Raw genomic sequence first — 16,971 nt, forward strand, 5'->3', positions numbered from 1 at the left:
CTAGGCCTTTTATTTTTATTTGTTTAATTGTTGGTAGACCTTATTTTATGCATTTATTTATATGTGGTGCTGAGAATTGAGGCAAGCGCTTTACCACTGAGCTACAACCCCAGCCCTCCCTAAACCTTTTCTTTTTAATTTTTAAAATTTATTTTGAGACAAGATTTTGCTAAATTGTGCAGGCAGGCCATGAAGTAGCTATCCTCCCAAGTAGCTGGGATTACAGGTATGTGCCACTGTAATCAGTTTGGAAATGATTTAGAATATGCAGAATAGGTTCTATGACAACTCTATGGCAATTTATATAAGGGACTTGAGCATCCACAGGTTTTGGTATGGATGAATGAACACTTTTAAATCAACTGCCCTCTAATTGTAAGTAAGAGGAGAAGACTTATTTTCTATTGTATTATTTTTATGACTGAGTGAGTACTATAATACTAAGGTTGGGAATCTAGATGTGGAAATAGTTCTTAGAATGGCAGTCTCTAGGTTTTCCAGCTCCATCAGCTTTAATCGATAGAAAATGTTCTAAAAACATCATAATTCTGATCAAGGACTAAAGTGTGATGCAGTTGACAGACACCATACATTCTATTCTTCATCTTGGGCTTTTGCAAAATCTCACCTAATAGCTTTTGTCATATTTCACTTTTGCCAGGAAGACTTAAATCTATTGAGGAACTATACAAATGTAAATGATCAAGTTCTGACTGACACATCCAACAATATATTTCGGCACAAAGTTTAAAGAAAAAGAGAAAAACATGTCTACAACTTCCAGCTCAGCCACAGTTCTAGCAGTCAGATCAAGGCAAACAAAAAATGTACAAACCACAGAAAGTTTGCTGACACTGGACCTTTGAAAAGGCATGTGTTTGCCTATTAATACCTCTGGGTATGAAATCTAATGAAATATTACCAGAAAAAGTAGCTAAGAGCCAGTTTAATTTGTCTAGTATGAATATTTTATTTATTAATTTTAACACATCTATCACTGTTTAACATTTCCTCTGCCTCCTTTATTAATATAAATGTGTGTGTGTGTGTGTAAGGTGCAATATTCTCCTTTAGAATTGATAATATTAGGATATTCTGAGATTTTTGGCATCAAACAGTCATTAAAAAGCAAAAAAAGAAAAAAGAAAAAAATCTAGGCTGGGGTGTGACTCAGTAGAAGACCTGTTGACTAGCATGCAGGATGCCCTGGGTGGATCCCCAGCACTGCAAGATAAAACCAGGTTTGTGACAGTCTGTCAGCAGGATCAAGCCTTTCAACAATGAAACAGCAAATGTTTCTTCTAAAAAGTATACATTTAAAGCCTTTGTCTAAAAATATGGTCAAAGCTGTATGTGAGAATGCAAATTTGGTAGAAAAAATTATAAGAACAAGGCTGGCTTCACCTGAGCCATTGTGCCTTTTTTGTTCCCTTGGGACCTGAAGTTCATGATGCTGCTTGTTATTCACCTCATTACAAACATCTATCTGTCACAGCAGGTGTTGGGTCGTGAGAGGACACAGTGTCCAGGAAACCTGAAATCAGGTTAGAAAACTCCCAGGCAACCAATTCCCTTTCAATTGACTCTGAGTAGCTGGCACTGCCTACCACAGCCTCTGCACTGCCTGCCCCGGGAAATGGCTGTAATTGAAGTCACAGCGGAAATGCTTTCCCAGCTACCCATCCCTGAAGGCGTGGGAGCCACACTTAGAATGACAGGAAGGGAAGCAGCCCTAGCCTTTCGGACTATTCAAGGAAATAGACAATTTTAGTTGCTTCAAAATTCCACTCCCCGCAATATTGCTTTTAAAGTTTCTTGCACAAATCAGTCTCTCTGGGTTAAGTGCAGTCATAGTGGTCCTTCCTTCCCATGGCTTCTCAACATGGAACTTAAACCCATTATGGAACTCAGCATGTCTTCAAATAGGAGGGACAGCAGGACTGGATGGACACAGCTTCCCTCTCTATCCTCACAGGTCTCTGCTGTGAAGTGGCTGATCTGGAATTCTCCATGGACAAATGACTGGTGATTATTTTAGGGTGACAGATGCTCAGGCAGAGCCTGGTAGAGGTCACTCACTACTTGAATCCATGGTCAGGGCCAGCTGATTCCAGTCATCACTAAAGGGTGCCTGCTGGTCTTCCTAGACTCCCACCTGCCCCTCAGCTCATCCTTTCCTATCCCTGGTGCTCACAGGGACTTTCCTGCCCTCCCAAGACACACAGGATGTGGGGAGTTGTGAGCCCTGTTCATTCTTTCCCAGATTTTAGTCTAGAGAGTAGAAGTCAGATAACTACATACAAAATCTCACCTCCTGTTCTGTTCTCTCCCTTTCTTCCAACAATCCCATGGTCAGAAGGGGGTAGCTTTCCTCTTTCTCTAAGATTGAGCCTGAGTTCTATCACCTTTGGGTTTATAGTACAACTCCATCTGGTCAGGCCTGACTTCTGTGTTAAGAGAAGCTACAGGAATTTGGAGAAATCCCCTCCTCTCTTGCCTGCAATCTGATTTTCCAGATTTCTATTCTGTAAATGAGGATCTTCTCCCTTAGGGATTCCCATCCTTTCCTAGAGCTGTGACTCATCCTTGGGAATAAAAATCCTACTGCTTAAGGTGTAAAGAAAAATATAGGAGCTTATTATGTGCAAAATAATTTCCCTGCTGCACGAGGCAGAGTAAATTCTAATTACCGAAAGGCAAGTGCAGCAGTCGTTAGGTCTGTAGACTCTTCATGTAGCAACCTGTGGCCTTTGATATCATTTGTGATAATCATGATGTAAGGCGTGTAATGCTGAGTAGATTATCATTAATGTACTAAATAGCAAAAGCAAACAAGCTAACATTCAAATAGTGTCAACAGGAACCTTTATCCTTATTGTTCTTGATAATTTATGCCTCACACTCATCCGGATTTTTGTTCTTTTATTAAATAGTAATTTGTCAGAAGGAAAAGCATCCCTACCAACCTACCCAAGGGTGGGTTCACTATCATTACCCCTCTTCTTTCTTTCTTGGTAATCATTTTATCTAGTGCCACATAATAAACTAGACTGAATTATAAATTAGAAATGCTCATTAGTCTCTTCTCCACTACATTTCCCTTTAATTTTCTATATTTTTTCCATCACTCTTGTAGAACTCTGCTTCCCTTCAAGTCTAAACTTATAGGGTGTGTTGGATAAGCCACCTCCCTTTCTCTGCCTCCTATTTATTCTACCCTTACCTGGTTCCCACCCCCACCAGTCCACTGACCCCTCATTAATACCAAGGCCACTAGTGATGTCATCTTCACTAATGCCAAAGAACACCTCTTTGTACCACCCAGTGACTGTTGTAGTTTGAATGTGCCCCCATATTTCATGTGTTGGAAGTCTGTTCCTCAATGCACAGTGTGGAGAGGGGAACATATGAGCAGTGACTGGGTCATTAGAGCTCTGTCTTCTTGAATGGATGGGTCCATTATTAGACTAATGGATTAATGAATTGTCACACAAATGGCTTTATAAAAGTAAGCTCTGTCAGGGAAGCTGGCTCTGTCTTGCCATGTTATGCTGTAGCAAGAAGGCCTTCACCAGGAGCAGAGCAGATGCTGGCACCACATTCTTGGACTTCCCAGCCTTCTGACCTGTGAATTAAATAAACCTCAATCCCTTATTAATAGATCAATCTCAGGTATTTTGTTATAGTCACAGAAAACTACCTAACACAGTAGCTTTAGACACTATGGATGTTTCTCTCTCTCTCTCTCTTTTTTTTTTTGCATTGTTTTTCCTCTGGGCTCCCCTGATAGTCTGTCACCTTTCCCCTTTACTTGTCATGTTGCCCCTTTCGCCTTTCCTGGATCTTTGGCAGTTGAGAGTTATCTAGAACTATGTCCTGAGATTCCTTCCCTTTTCTCTACATGTGACAAGGATTTTATCCATTCTTATGCTTAAATTCCATATAGATCCAATTTTCTCAATGTTTTGTGCACAGAACTTATACTTGGAGAAAGGGTGGAAACTTTAAATTACTTAACCTTTTCTGCTTGAATTCTTTCTTTTATAATTATCCTCTTAACAGCCTCATAAAATGTTATGATGATAAAATAAATCATAAATGAATAGGTCCTTAATCAAAAAACACATGTACAATGGCATACTTTTGAAGAGAAGGACCAAGGCAGGAAATCGAGTGCTGTCAATCATAATTCCATATGCCTCCGGACAAGTTGCTGAAACTTCCTCAGCTTCAAATATTACAGCCTACAAGTGTGAGTTAATTATAGTTTTAGGAAAAGTCTGCCTATAAATTCTGCCAAATGGCATTTCAGTTTTAAAGCCTGAGCAACTTCTTGTTTGGAGATAGTATAAAAGGGAAATACTGGAAAAAAAAAGGTTCCTACAAAAATGAAATTTAATCTAAAAACTACTGTTTATCCCAGAATATATTCTATTGTACTTGTTGCTACTAAAAACCTTCAGAGGGAGGAAAGGTCCAAGTGTTACCTTCGCCTCAGCAGTGAGCCAGTACTAATAGTGGGAGGGCTACTCTGTTAAGTTGAGGCAATTTTCAGGTGGATGACATTGCTCAGTGGGTCCGAAAAATGTTGTTCATGCTATGAGGTTTGTGTTTTAGGGGACTTTTTTGTGTTTCCAAAAATATTTTATAATGGGTCCTGAGAGTTCATAGGCCATCCAGACAGTACCACTTTATACCTCTCTCTGGTGTAAGAAACAGTAAAAAGTCTTTAAAAGGTCATCTATTTCAGCAGAAAGTTTTGTTTGGTTTTTACACGATAGTGCTCTGGTTTGTCCCCTCAGAAACTCGTTTAATCTCTATTATGAGATATTATGAAGTTGGGCATGGTGGAATGTTTAGGAACTGATTAAGGACATACCTCATGAAAGGATTAGTCCATTTATGGAATCAATGGATTAGTGGGATAAGTTTTCTTGAGAATGGGTTTTCTAGCCAGGCATGGGGGCAGCTTATAATTCCAGTTACTTGGGAGGCTGAGGCCAACTTGAGCAACTTAGGGAGAAGCTGTCTCAAATATTTTAAAAAAAGTTTAAAAGGTCCAGGGATGTAGCTCAATACTTGCTTAGTGTGTGAGGAGCTGGGTTAATCCCCAGCATGCATGAAATAAAGAGACAGAGATAGAGATAGAGAGGAAGGAAGGAAGATAGAAAGGAAGGCAGGCCACTGTTGGATGTCTCAACCTGGACCAGATCTATGAGACAAAATAAACCTCTTCTCTTTATAACTTACCCAGTGTGTGGCAATGTGTTATCAACTACAGAAAACAGACTTAAGACCATGGAAAACAATGTTTTCAACAATAGCAAGTCTCCACAGGAATTCTCTAAGTTCTGAGAAAACCCCTGCCAGAAAACAGGAACTTTTGTGCCAGGAGTGTGCAGGCAAATGTTTAACACATGGTTTTCTTAGGAAAGGGCGGGGGGGGGGGGGGAGCCCCATTTGTAGAGTTTGCTTTTTTTCACAGTATAAATACTTGCACCATAGCTAACATCTAACTACAAAGCGATGGCTTTGAGCCAGGAGTTGGGGAAAGGTGCTCAGACAGAGTCATCATGCAGGTAGCAGAGATATAAGGTACCTCAAAAGCACAGACGATAATAGAAGCTATGAAATTGTACATAATGACTTTTGAGTATTCGTTACCTTTGCTTTTAATTTAATTTGTTTACTTGTATATTAATTCAGATTTTTAATATTGGCTATGTTTAACAACTGGCTCATGAAATCCAGCAAAATTTAAAAGTGGACTCTTGTGAGCTAAGACAGGACGCCCTGGCTCATCACTGGTTTGTCTTCCAAGAATAAAAGAAAATGAATATTTGCTTAGATCATAATTAAGGACATTTGAGATTTGTGAGGTGGATATATTGGTTCAGGTAGGGTTTTAAAAATACTTGTTAATATTCTAGAACTCTATGTTGTTAATTAATATGTAAATCAAAAGCAGCCATCAAAATCATGACATGATGACAAATAGATCATAGTTTTCTATTTAATTTGTATGAGCTGGGTATGAGGCATATATTTCCTTTTCTAAGGAAATCAACCTAGATGAAAGATATTTGTTTATTGAATGATGTGTGTTGTGAGTTAAACTGGTCCCCTTGAATTCATGTTGACAACCTGACCCCCATGTGACTATATTTGGAGATGAAGACAGAGAGACATTAGGGTTTTCCTTCTCTTTCTCTTATGGCATACAGGAGAGAGGTCAGTTGAGGACACAGCTAAGTTTCCATCTGCAGGCCTAGAAGAGAAGCCTCATTAGAAACCCAGCCTTGCAGGAGTCATGATTTTGGACCTTTAGGCTCTAGAACCGGCAGAACATCAATTTCTGTTGAAGCCACTCAGTCTGGGATATGTTGTTATGAAAGCCTGGGCCAATTCATACAACATGCAACAATGAGATTACATGAAGTTCCACAACAATGCACCTGACACTGGCATCTTGGACTTTCTCATGATGTCATGAGGTATGCCTTTCTGTCTACTCCTCTGCCTGATGAACTTTGACTCAGGGCTGTGGGTCTCAGCTCAAAAGCTGCCACCTCTGTGAAGCCCTCTTCGGTTTTCCTAAGTGTGCATCTGTCCTTTCTCCCTGTAAATAGCTCTATTATAATGATGATCATAGTGTCTATCCCACTGCAAATCCTTGGCAAAATGGTAGTTTACACATTAGATGTTAAGGTGAAGCATAAGACTGTGGCTGTTTCACATTTAAATTTAAACAAGAATTAAATTAAAAACTCAGTTCCTTGGTTGCATTGACCACATTTCAGGCAGGTAGTAACCTATGGCTGGCAGGGTGTCACTGGCCTGTAATCCAGGCAACTCTGGAGGATGAGGCATAAGAATAACAAGTTCAATGCCAGCCTGGGAAACCTAGAGAGACCCTGTATTAAAATAAAAAGGGCTATGGATGTAGCTCAGCAGGAGAGTGTCCCGGGTTCAATACCCAGTTCCATAAAAAGAAAAAATAAATAAATAAAATAAAAATTTAAAAACACTTGTGGCTAGTTGGCTACTGCATATTGAACATTGGTTGTGAAAATTGTACAACACTGCAGACCATTTCTTTCTACCACTCTGTACAGTATTAAATAATAGACCCTTTGAAGTGAGTCAGGGTGCATCTTTTTATTTTCTCAGCACCTAGTTTAATGCTTCTTTGTAGTAGGCATTTGATAACTATTGTTTGAATTAATAAAGAAAAACCCATGAACACTATCCAACCAATGGTAGCTACTTAAAACGTGCATAGTTCCCAGAGGCCACAGAAATAAGTACACACAAGTAGAACTCTTAAAATGAGCAATGGTCATTTTCCCCAGAATGAGAACACCAACTTACATATTAAGATATAACTATAGAATTCATCTCTCAGGTGTTAATACAACAATCTATAGCTGTTAATTCAGAAGCACAATATTGATTTCAATTTTTTTTCTAGGCCATCTCTGCTCCTTTGTTCTATAAGTTAAACTATGGACTCCTTAAATCTTTCAGCATGATATTTATGCAAATCTATTTAATGAGTCTTCCCACATCCTGAATTCTCTGGATCTCTTATCTATTATTTTAGTGTCAAACTTCTGACTTTTAATGAATCATATCCTTCACAGACTCAAAGGGGATCCTAAAAAGGTCACCTGTAAACAACCTTCTGCTGGTAGACAGGCTCTTTGTCTCCATGTTTAAGGATCTTCAAAGAGAAAAAAAAAAAAAAAAAAAAAAACCAACCACCACCCCAGGGATGTATTGAAATATGTAAATATTCTTACAGACTCAGAAAACCTTCCTTATTTCATGCTTAAATCTTTCAAAATTTAGCCCCAAGCAGTTCCCTTTACTCTAACTCCAGACAAAAAAAAAAAAAAAAAAAGAACAAGGTCATTTGTCATATGCTCTGGAGAAGCCCCTTGGTGCTCTGTGACTGAGACTTACATGGAAAGACAAGGAGATATTTCTCTTTCAAGATGTGTCTTTAGCTGTCCTTGTATCCTCAGGGGTAAACACGAGGGTCTAGTCAATAGGCCTTGAATGAATAAATGAAATCCAAATGAAAGACAATGGCTGAACAAATAAAATTAGGCCTCTCCTTAAGGGCCACGTGTCCCCTAACCCCTTTCTTGTTCAATTCAGAAGGAGGCTTCATTAACAAGGATGTTGATCTGGGACTGGGGGAAGAGATGATTTCACTAGGAGGGTAGGGTGGAGGAGGAAAGCAAGAAGTTCTCAAGGGAAGCAAAATCAGTCAGTCTCTGTTTTGAACTCAGTACCTACAGCCATAAGATAAATGGCACATGAGAGCAAAAAGAAAAGATGGAGAAAGAAAAGCTGAATTTGGGAGTAGGTAGGGGTGAGTGTGCACTTCTTCATTCTTGCTGCTTTTGAGAACAAGCTGTGAGTCTTCAATAGCCCTGTGCAAGAAAGGTTGAATCAAAATCTCTTGACCTACCTGTGCAGGCCATGGAGTGCCCCCCCAACCCCTCTGCTTGGCATTGCCTCCCCCTGGATGTGATGGGCACAGCAAAAGTTGCCTCCCTCCCTCCCACTGATACAGCAGTCAATGGTGGATGTCCCAAAAGTGAGTCCTGCTTTCACAAGTCTGTTTGGTAAAATTGAGTCTCTGTGTGATAGGGCAAGAGCCTGCTGAGGAGCTGAAGCAATCACAGCAACCCTTTCTCACCAATTCTTGTGATCACGACCGAAAGATTTCAGAAATGTCACTCAAAGTAGCCGGCATAAGTTTATGAGAATGGATAGGAAAAGAGAAGAGGGGACACGCTCAAGGAAGGGAAGAGAGTGGTTCCTCTGAGAGACTAGAAGGATGGTGCACCCTTCTGCCCTCCAGTTTTATCAGGAGTTGAGGAAAGTATCCAGAGAGTCCTTCCCAGGACCAGCTATTGATTTTGACGGACTGCAGGATGACATCAGACTTACAAGTCCCCACTGCACACGATAACTCTAGGTCATTTTGGTCCATGCTGACCAGTTCTAATTGGAACCTGTTCTTATAGATTTCATGGCTGGTGGAGGATTATCCTTACCTCCCTGACTTCTGGGCTCTGGCCTATGTAAGAACCACAAAAGTCCCCCCTTCAGGGTAATTTATGTTCTTCTTATAAGCATTTTGGGCCTGCATTTCTCCAGCAGATAACAGGTGGGTTGCTGTGGAATGCAACATATCCTCTTTACCTAAACCTGGCAGAGCTGTAGGTAAATTGCTTTTAAAAAGAAAGCATGAGGGCATGACCCCAAGACCCTGAGCCCAGATTTTAGAATTATTCCTTTAATCTCATGTTCACATCTGTTTGTTACCTATCACTGGGAGCTGTTCTCAAAGACATTTGTTAAAAACAGGGGATTTCTCATCAACTTAAATATGTTGCCTGTGATGTTTAAGGTCTCCTGATATTGTGACTGGCTTGGGGGTTAAATCCCTGGCAGGATTTGGTCATAATCTTGTGGAGGCTGATTTGGTATATATGGATGGTATCTGTCCTTCTAGTCACTAAAAGACCTTCTTCCTTTAACAAAGAGACTGGTCGTATCTCTGTTTTATAGATGGGTACACTGAGGCACAGATGACACACAATATATTGCTTGCCCGTCTGCATCAAAATAAGAAAGTGCTGTCAAACATGCTGATATGGAGATCATAAAACCATGCCTTCAGATGCTTACAAAAAAAACAAAAAACAACCTAAAGGCACAATACCTGTGGTGTGTGCAAGGTTTGGTACTTCTCAGGAGACCTTAGTAAAGTTCATATAGTCAAATATATAACAGTGAGACTAAGAAGATAATACATGTAATGTGCTTTGAAGGTTCCTGATAATGCTCATTTTTGCTTGTTTTCATCAGAAAGAATGTTTCATGTCCTTCTATGACCTTAAACTGAATTTTATTAATTTAAAACATTTAGGAACTGTGTTTTCCATTCTTTTGTGCTATTGAAATAGGTATAATCTAGAACAAAGAAGCACTTAAGATATTCTTGGCATATGTTTATAATTTTCCAATGATATGTCATTGCTATTTTTAGAAATTGATCACTCTACTTTTCTTTATCTAAAGGTTCATATGTACAGAAAGTGAGCAAACATTATTTTTTGTTTGTTTTAAATCTCACTCTGCAATGATTTGTAGCTATTCAAAATAGAAGGTACCAGGATTAAAAGTGTGATTCACCTGTTCATTTTCACCTAGTAATCTCCAGGGTGATAAGAAGGAGTATGATTTTATCAATGAAGAGTTTCACTCACAATTTTAGAAATGTACTCTCAGGCTCAATCTTCTATCATGGGAAAAAATATGTTTATTTAAGCAAATGTGTAATAACTTTATGGACTTTTAATTCATTGACTGTGTTTTTCAGCTAGTGTATAAATGGAAATGTCAAATGAAAAAGTAAGCAAGAAAGAAAATGTTTGCAGAAACATTAAAATTAGTAGAAAATCTATATTTCATATGCTGCTATAAAAGAACATTTTGTTCTTTTTACAAATATAAAATAGCATAATTAGGTTTCTATTCTCTCTTAGCAATGAGATCTATTTTTTTTTAACAGAAAGTGTGAAACCGATTTATTTTTATGCCACATTTTATATGTGGGAAACTAAAGGGACTAAAACTAACAATGTGATTAAAAATTTATGAAAGTACAGATATTCTGGGAATATTTGTATCTTTTTAAAAATAAATATTTTTGATAAACAGGAAGCTCAGTGTACATTCTGAAGGGAATACAAGCTGTGATTAGGCTATCACAAGCCTGAGGGAGCAGAAGGACAAAAATATAACATTGATGTCTCTATGTATTTGTTTTGAAAAGCAAAACCCAAGTCATATGTTTTTAGGTCCGTTGTCATTTGCATCCCCTGAGAAAATCCAATATTCTACTTGTGGTTTGAAACCCCAAAACAAAAATCCAATGATGCTCACCATTGACGATTTGAAGGGTATCCTCTACATGCAAATGCAAAAGCATTTTCAAGGTCTCTCTCCCTGGAGGCTCCCATAGAAACTGGAAATCAATATTGCATGGCCCTTGTCTGTGCCACCTTCCAAAGTGAGCTTTATCACAAGGTCACATATGAACAAAATTGCCACTGTTAAGAGGACATGGCCTGAATTCATGGTCAGGCTGGGCCTTTGCTCTCAGGGGGCATTCTCTCTCCCTCTCTGTTATGTTACAGTCAGGAGAAAATAAAAAGACATCAAAGGGCCAGTTTGTGATTAGGTTAAAGATGTTTTTCAAAGAAAATAAATAGCACAAAGACAGTTTAAAGCTAGCAAAAGCCAGGAAAGAGAAATGTACTAGAATCCTACCAGTCAGAATGTGGTCTGTGGAAATGTAGTATATCCTGGGAGTTAGTTAGAAAGGCAAACCATCAGGCCCCAACCAAGACGTCTGCAATTAAACAAGATGCCCAAATAACTCACACACCCTTCCAACACACTGAGTTTCAAACCTTGATGTAGACGAAGTGAAGGAATGTATATCCCTTTCTTAGTAAAAAAGTTGTTTTCCTTAATTCTTTGATATTACAGTTTCTAAACTGTGTTACTTCACAGATTAATAAATGCTTGAAGATGAAAATGCTCCAAGCCTTGCTATAGAACTCTATTTCATTACATACAAGAATAGAAACTCGCTATTTAAATTTTTTAAAATGTTTCAAATGTTCACAAACACATGATAATTGTACATATTTATAAGAGATGGCGTAATATTTCAATAAAGGTATAAGATATTGTTAAGATCTGATCAGAGTAACTGGCATATCCATCATCTTAAACATGTGTGGCTTCTTCATGTTGAGAATAGTCCAATCCTTTCTACTAGCTATTTTGCAACATACGATCAAATATTGTCAAACATAACCTACTGTGCTATAGATGTTTGCTTTATTTGTAATCACAAGGGTACTTCTTTTCTCCATGAAATACATGCCCTTTGAAATGATGTAGACCAGTTTCCTTATTAGTGAAAGGAAAAGAATAGATTTTACGATGCAACTCACTGGCAAGTTAAAGTCCCTTTCTAACTTTTGAGCTTGCAATTTTCTCCAATCAATAGCTCCTGGCCCAAACATCCACATTGGTGAGCAATTTCAAAGACCTCTTGTTTCTTCAGGATCAGAAAATCATGAGCTGCCCCCTTAACACCACGTGGGAATAAAGCAAATTACAAATTTTGTTAGACTTTCAAAATGAGTGGTGTGGTGAGACGAGTGGAGTGTCTTGAAAAGACTCCCTGAGAATTAATTTGATCTGAGATTTAAGATAATAGGACTTTGGGGAAACAGAGCAGTGAGAAACAGGAATGGAAGAAAAAAAGGTTTCAAAAGTAGGAAGAATATTCTGAGTGCAAGAAAGATGAAGATTAAAAAGAAATCCAGTTTTGCAAATTGAGAAATCAAAAGAGGAAAGAGCACAAAGATAATATGGAAGAATGGAAGGTCTATAAGGAAGAGAGACCACAATGATGAAGAAATAAATACCAGAGGAAGGCAAGAAAGGACCAGAAACCATCATGGGTGTGGCCACACACTGGAGCAAGAAAAACATGGGGACATAGAGAAGGGCGGATGAAGAGTAAGGAGCAAGTACATGCTGTTTGGAAACCAGATGGCCACACACCATGTTCTCTCAAAAGCGAGCCCTCCCATCCAGTCCTACCTGGCTAGAAGGAAGGACGGTGGTCACCACTTGAGAGCTGGAGGGTTGGGGGAAGTAAACTTGGGGGAAACAGAGGGATCCTCATGGCAAGTTTCCGACAAGAATGAGGAGGAACCTTCCCCCTGTGTGGAAAAAAAGGGAGGCTGTCATTTTTTTTTGGCAATGAAATTGCTTTCTAAGTCACCTGGTGTTTTAAATTATTTATCTGGGAGGTCTCCTGGTGTGCCTTGTGGGCTAAAGATGTAACGCCTAACAACTCCATTATCTCTCCCAACACCTCCAGTGTGGCATGGCACCAGAAGTTCTCCTTGGTTCTTCCCCATCCTTTCCAGGGATTAGATATCAAATATGATTACAACTACCACTTTAAAAAAAATTCTCCACAAAATCCCACTGCCATCAAGAAACCAAAGAAAAGATGAGGCAGAATTATTGAAGGCTTTGGTTCAGTGGAACAATGAAGTCCAGTGAACATAGCCTTAAGAGCTCTACTTTTGTAATGTAAAGTTTATCTTATTAACTTTCTACATAAATTCAAAGAATATTTATTGGTCCTCCCTTCAAAAGCACATAAACTAAAATTAGAATGAGGGATCTGAGCAGGGTCCCTGAGAAAGAATTGACATGCAAAATTTATGAATCTTTTTACATTTTCAAAAATAAAAATTTCCATTGAATATCAACTATCTGTCAAGTATTATTTTGGGGTGTCTGGATCTCATGGGCATCAGGAAGCATCAGTGAAGAAATCAGACAAAGTCCCTCCCCTTGTGGAGCTTATACTCTTATGGGGCATGACTGACATTGAATGACATTAAGGAAGAAGTGTATAATCTAATGGGAGAAGGTGATACGTGCTATGAAAAACAGAAAGTAGAGCAGAACAGAAAGACCATGATAGAAGAGTGGCACAGAAAGGTTGCCCAATTATACAGAGTGATGGTGGAAAGTCTCTTTGAGAAGACAGATTTGAGAAAGACTTGCAAGACAGGGGAGAGCTGCCCAAGAAGAGACTTGGAAGATGAGGAAACAGTCCATACAACAGCCCAAGATGGGATTGGGCTGGCTCATTGGGGCTGAGCAAGAATCCCAATATGGCCTCAACAAAGAACAGATCAATGAAGACAGAAAAATGGACTGCAGCAAAGGGGAGTTGGATCACATTGTATCTTTCAGCCTTTATTCTGGGGACATAAAAGCCATGTAGGATCTTGAACAGAGGAGTGACCTGATTCCAAGAATTATTATGGCTGTTATGCTGGGAATGGATTGTGACTGGACACAAAGGGCAGCAGGAAGACCTGTTAGTAGACCATTTTGAAATCCACTGACAATTGATGGTGGCCATTAGCCAAGGTGGTTGCACAATGGTTGGTACCTCAAGAATTATATAGATGTTTTAACTGCTTTACAATAATTTTCGAGTCTTACAGTTCTCCTGGTTCCACTTAAAACAAAGACCCAATAACAAATTTGAGAATTATATCAGCACAAACTAAGAGTTACTTTTCATTGTTTTAGAGAGGTAGAGGTAATATACAAGGTGCAAAGAAAAAGGAAGCAGGACTGGGGATGTAGCTTAGTACAAATTTCCCCGTAAACAAGCAAGTTTACCTAGGGCAAAACCCATTTTTGAGGTTTGGTTTCAGCTACAAATTCTTGTCAAATTCAAAGATTAATGATCACAATAACGGAGAACACTTGTGTCAGTTGTTTTTTGTTTAAAATTTACAAACAGAACTCTAAGCAGTTGGTTAGACTATTTTGGCTTGAGGCTTAATACCTGCAAAAGAGCACAGCTCTTAGCAACTGCTTTCCTATTTTGAACCAAAGCTTCCTTCAATGTTTTCTCAGTCCAAGAGCCCCACATTGGACCTTTTATGACAGTCTGTTCTTTGACCTCTATACTCTGCCTCATCAAATATTTCAAAGCACCTAATATATTTTCTTTTCAGATTTTCTGCAGATAAATATTTCTCTTAGATGGAGTTTGACTATTCTTTCCCTTAAAATGTTGAAGGCCATAGTAAAATCAGGTAATCATTTCCAGACATCAATTAAAGTTTTGTAATTTTTGCTTTATAAAGTGTTTGAAGTGTGTGCATTTGACTATTTTCAATAAAAGAAAAAAAAACACTAGGGATATATTCAAAATTTAAAAAAATCAAGTAGTAGGAAAGTTCATAAACATCATACATGTTGACGGGAAGGCAGAAGTAGAAATAGAACCCAAAGTTTTCCATCAGTGGTTGTGTAGACTTCTTTCATGTATGGCATGTGGGAAGATGAAAGCCAAATAATATTTGAGGCTGATCTCATCCTATCCCTGATGTTAAATTCAGTGTTTGCTGGGGAAACTCTGAACCCCACCAACACATAATCCTCAATTTGTGCAGGTGAGGCATGTTCCTCTGCCTTCCATGCAATACAATCTATTGCCATGCTCCCACACTGTCTCATCCTCAGGGAAGGAGGTGGAAAAAAGGCTGATGTGGTAAAGAAAGGGATGAGGAATCAATGGCATTCATGTGACTCTAAGTTGCAATTTTTTTTTTAGGTACTGAGCCACTCAACCACTGAGCCACATCCCCAGCTCTGTTTGTATTTTATTTAGCGACAGGGTCTCACTGAGTTGCTTAGGGTCTCACCTTTACTGAGTCTGGCTTTGAACTCACGATCCTCTTGTCTCAGCCTCCTGAGCCACTGGGATTACACGCATGCGCCACCATGTCCGGCTGCAATTTTGTCTTAATCTCCAAATCTGTTTTCTTCTAGGGGCCAACAGGCAACAGAAATCCAGGAAGCAGACAAGGGAGTACCATACAGGCTAAGGGGGAGTTTTTCTTTGCAGCTCTAGAAATTTGTTTACTTCTTTCTATTATAATCATGCAGTCTAATTTTTCAAGAGAAAGTCAATGTATTTTTTAAATAAGAAAATTTCTAATTTTTACATAACAAGGTAATAGTTTTGTAATGTGCCAATGTGGCTCAGTTGAAATATATTTCCTAGAGTTCCGTTTCTTTTGAGTTCCAAAGGGTTTCATGGAGATTTGGAGGACTTGTTGAGAGAGGCAGCAGCCTTTTTACAGCACACAGGCACTATATTGCTGCTCTGTTGATTTGTCTGGTGGTTGAGAAGCAGCAGCTGGGCCTTCAGTCAGTTCCCCTTCCCCTTGGGTCTTTAGTTGTTCTGACTACTGGGCCAAATGTGTGTGTGGGGTGTGTGTGTGTGTGTGTGTGTGTCGGTGTGTGTGTGTGTGTGTGTTCAAATCTGTGACAGAGTTTCAGCTCCTGCAGATTACCCAAGTCACCAAGACTACTTGTTAAACTTCGCTTTCAAACTGCCTGTCTACCAGAGTCCGGCATTAGAGGGAAAGACATCATTACGACTGCATAAAGCCAGTCCCCTGGGTTGAATGAGGCAATCAACAACTCCCTGTAGCACACACAGTGTATCCTGTTCATTATGATTCCATAGTTGAATCCCAAGTAATACAGATGTTAACTAACTTAAAACATTTAGAAACATCATGGGGTGGGGGGGCTTCTTATTTCTTATAATATTCGATTAGGTTGTATTTGGACCATCCTTCCCTGAAAGCAATTTAAAAAACTCAATTTGATAGTAAAACTATCTCCTTGAAATACCCTAAGAACCACAAAAACTGAAAGAATGATTGGGACCAAACTGAAAGGAGCAGTGAACCCTGACCTATAATAAGCAAGGAATCTATTTTGACCTGACGAGTTTTTGCTAAAGCTGGAAACTTTGAATTCATCTTTCCTGATGGACAAGGACCCTAAGCAAAACCAGGAATGAGAGATCTCACAGGGAATCTTCCCTGCAACAAGTATAACATACAGATTTGTAGATTTGAAAATAGACCAATAGAACTTCTAGAAATAATATAAAATGCAAAACCTAAAGTTAAAAACTCAGAGGGTCAATAAAACAGCAATTTAAGCAAAGAATAGGTGCATCAGAAAAAGGGTTAGAAAAAATTTATCCACAGGGCAGCACAAAGAGATAAAAAGATGGAAAATACTGAAGGGTTAAGAGAGAAAGTAAAGTAAGGTGGTCCATTTTATCTTATATGCAAAAATATATGTGCATGCACATAGAACCCTAACAGAGAAGGGGAAAAATTGGACATAAGCCATTATTTATTGACATGTTAGCTCAGAGTTTTTATAAAACTGATATGTTATCCATCTAGCCACCTGAAACACATATTCAGGTATGCTATAAAAATATATATGTAT

At 38.8% G+C, this 16,971-nt stretch overlaps 1 protein-coding gene across 3 annotated transcripts in view; it reads right to left on the reverse strand.

Moving 5' to 3' along the window:
* Positions 1-16,971, reverse strand: part of Plcb1 (phospholipase C beta 1) — a 714,003-nt gene that overhangs the window by 66,460 nt on the left and 630,572 nt on the right. For 2 of the 3 annotated variants that reach the window (XM_027921696.3, XM_071608751.1), the window contains exon 32: positions 12,709-12,830. The exons of the other annotated variant lie outside the window; for it this stretch is intronic. In XM_027921696.3, the coding sequence (XP_027777497.3) occupies positions 12,732-12,830 (99 nt within the window). In that variant the 3' untranslated portion in view covers positions 12,709-12,731. The remainder of the gene's footprint in view (positions 1-12,708; positions 12,831-16,971) is intronic. 3 annotated transcript variants of the gene reach the window in all.

The sequence above is a fragment of the Marmota flaviventris genome, chromosome 2 (genome assembly GCF_047511675.1).
Source record: "Marmota flaviventris isolate mMarFla1 chromosome 2, mMarFla1.hap1, whole genome shotgun sequence".
Lineage (NCBI taxonomy): Eukaryota > Metazoa > Chordata > Mammalia > Rodentia > Sciuridae > Marmota > Marmota flaviventris.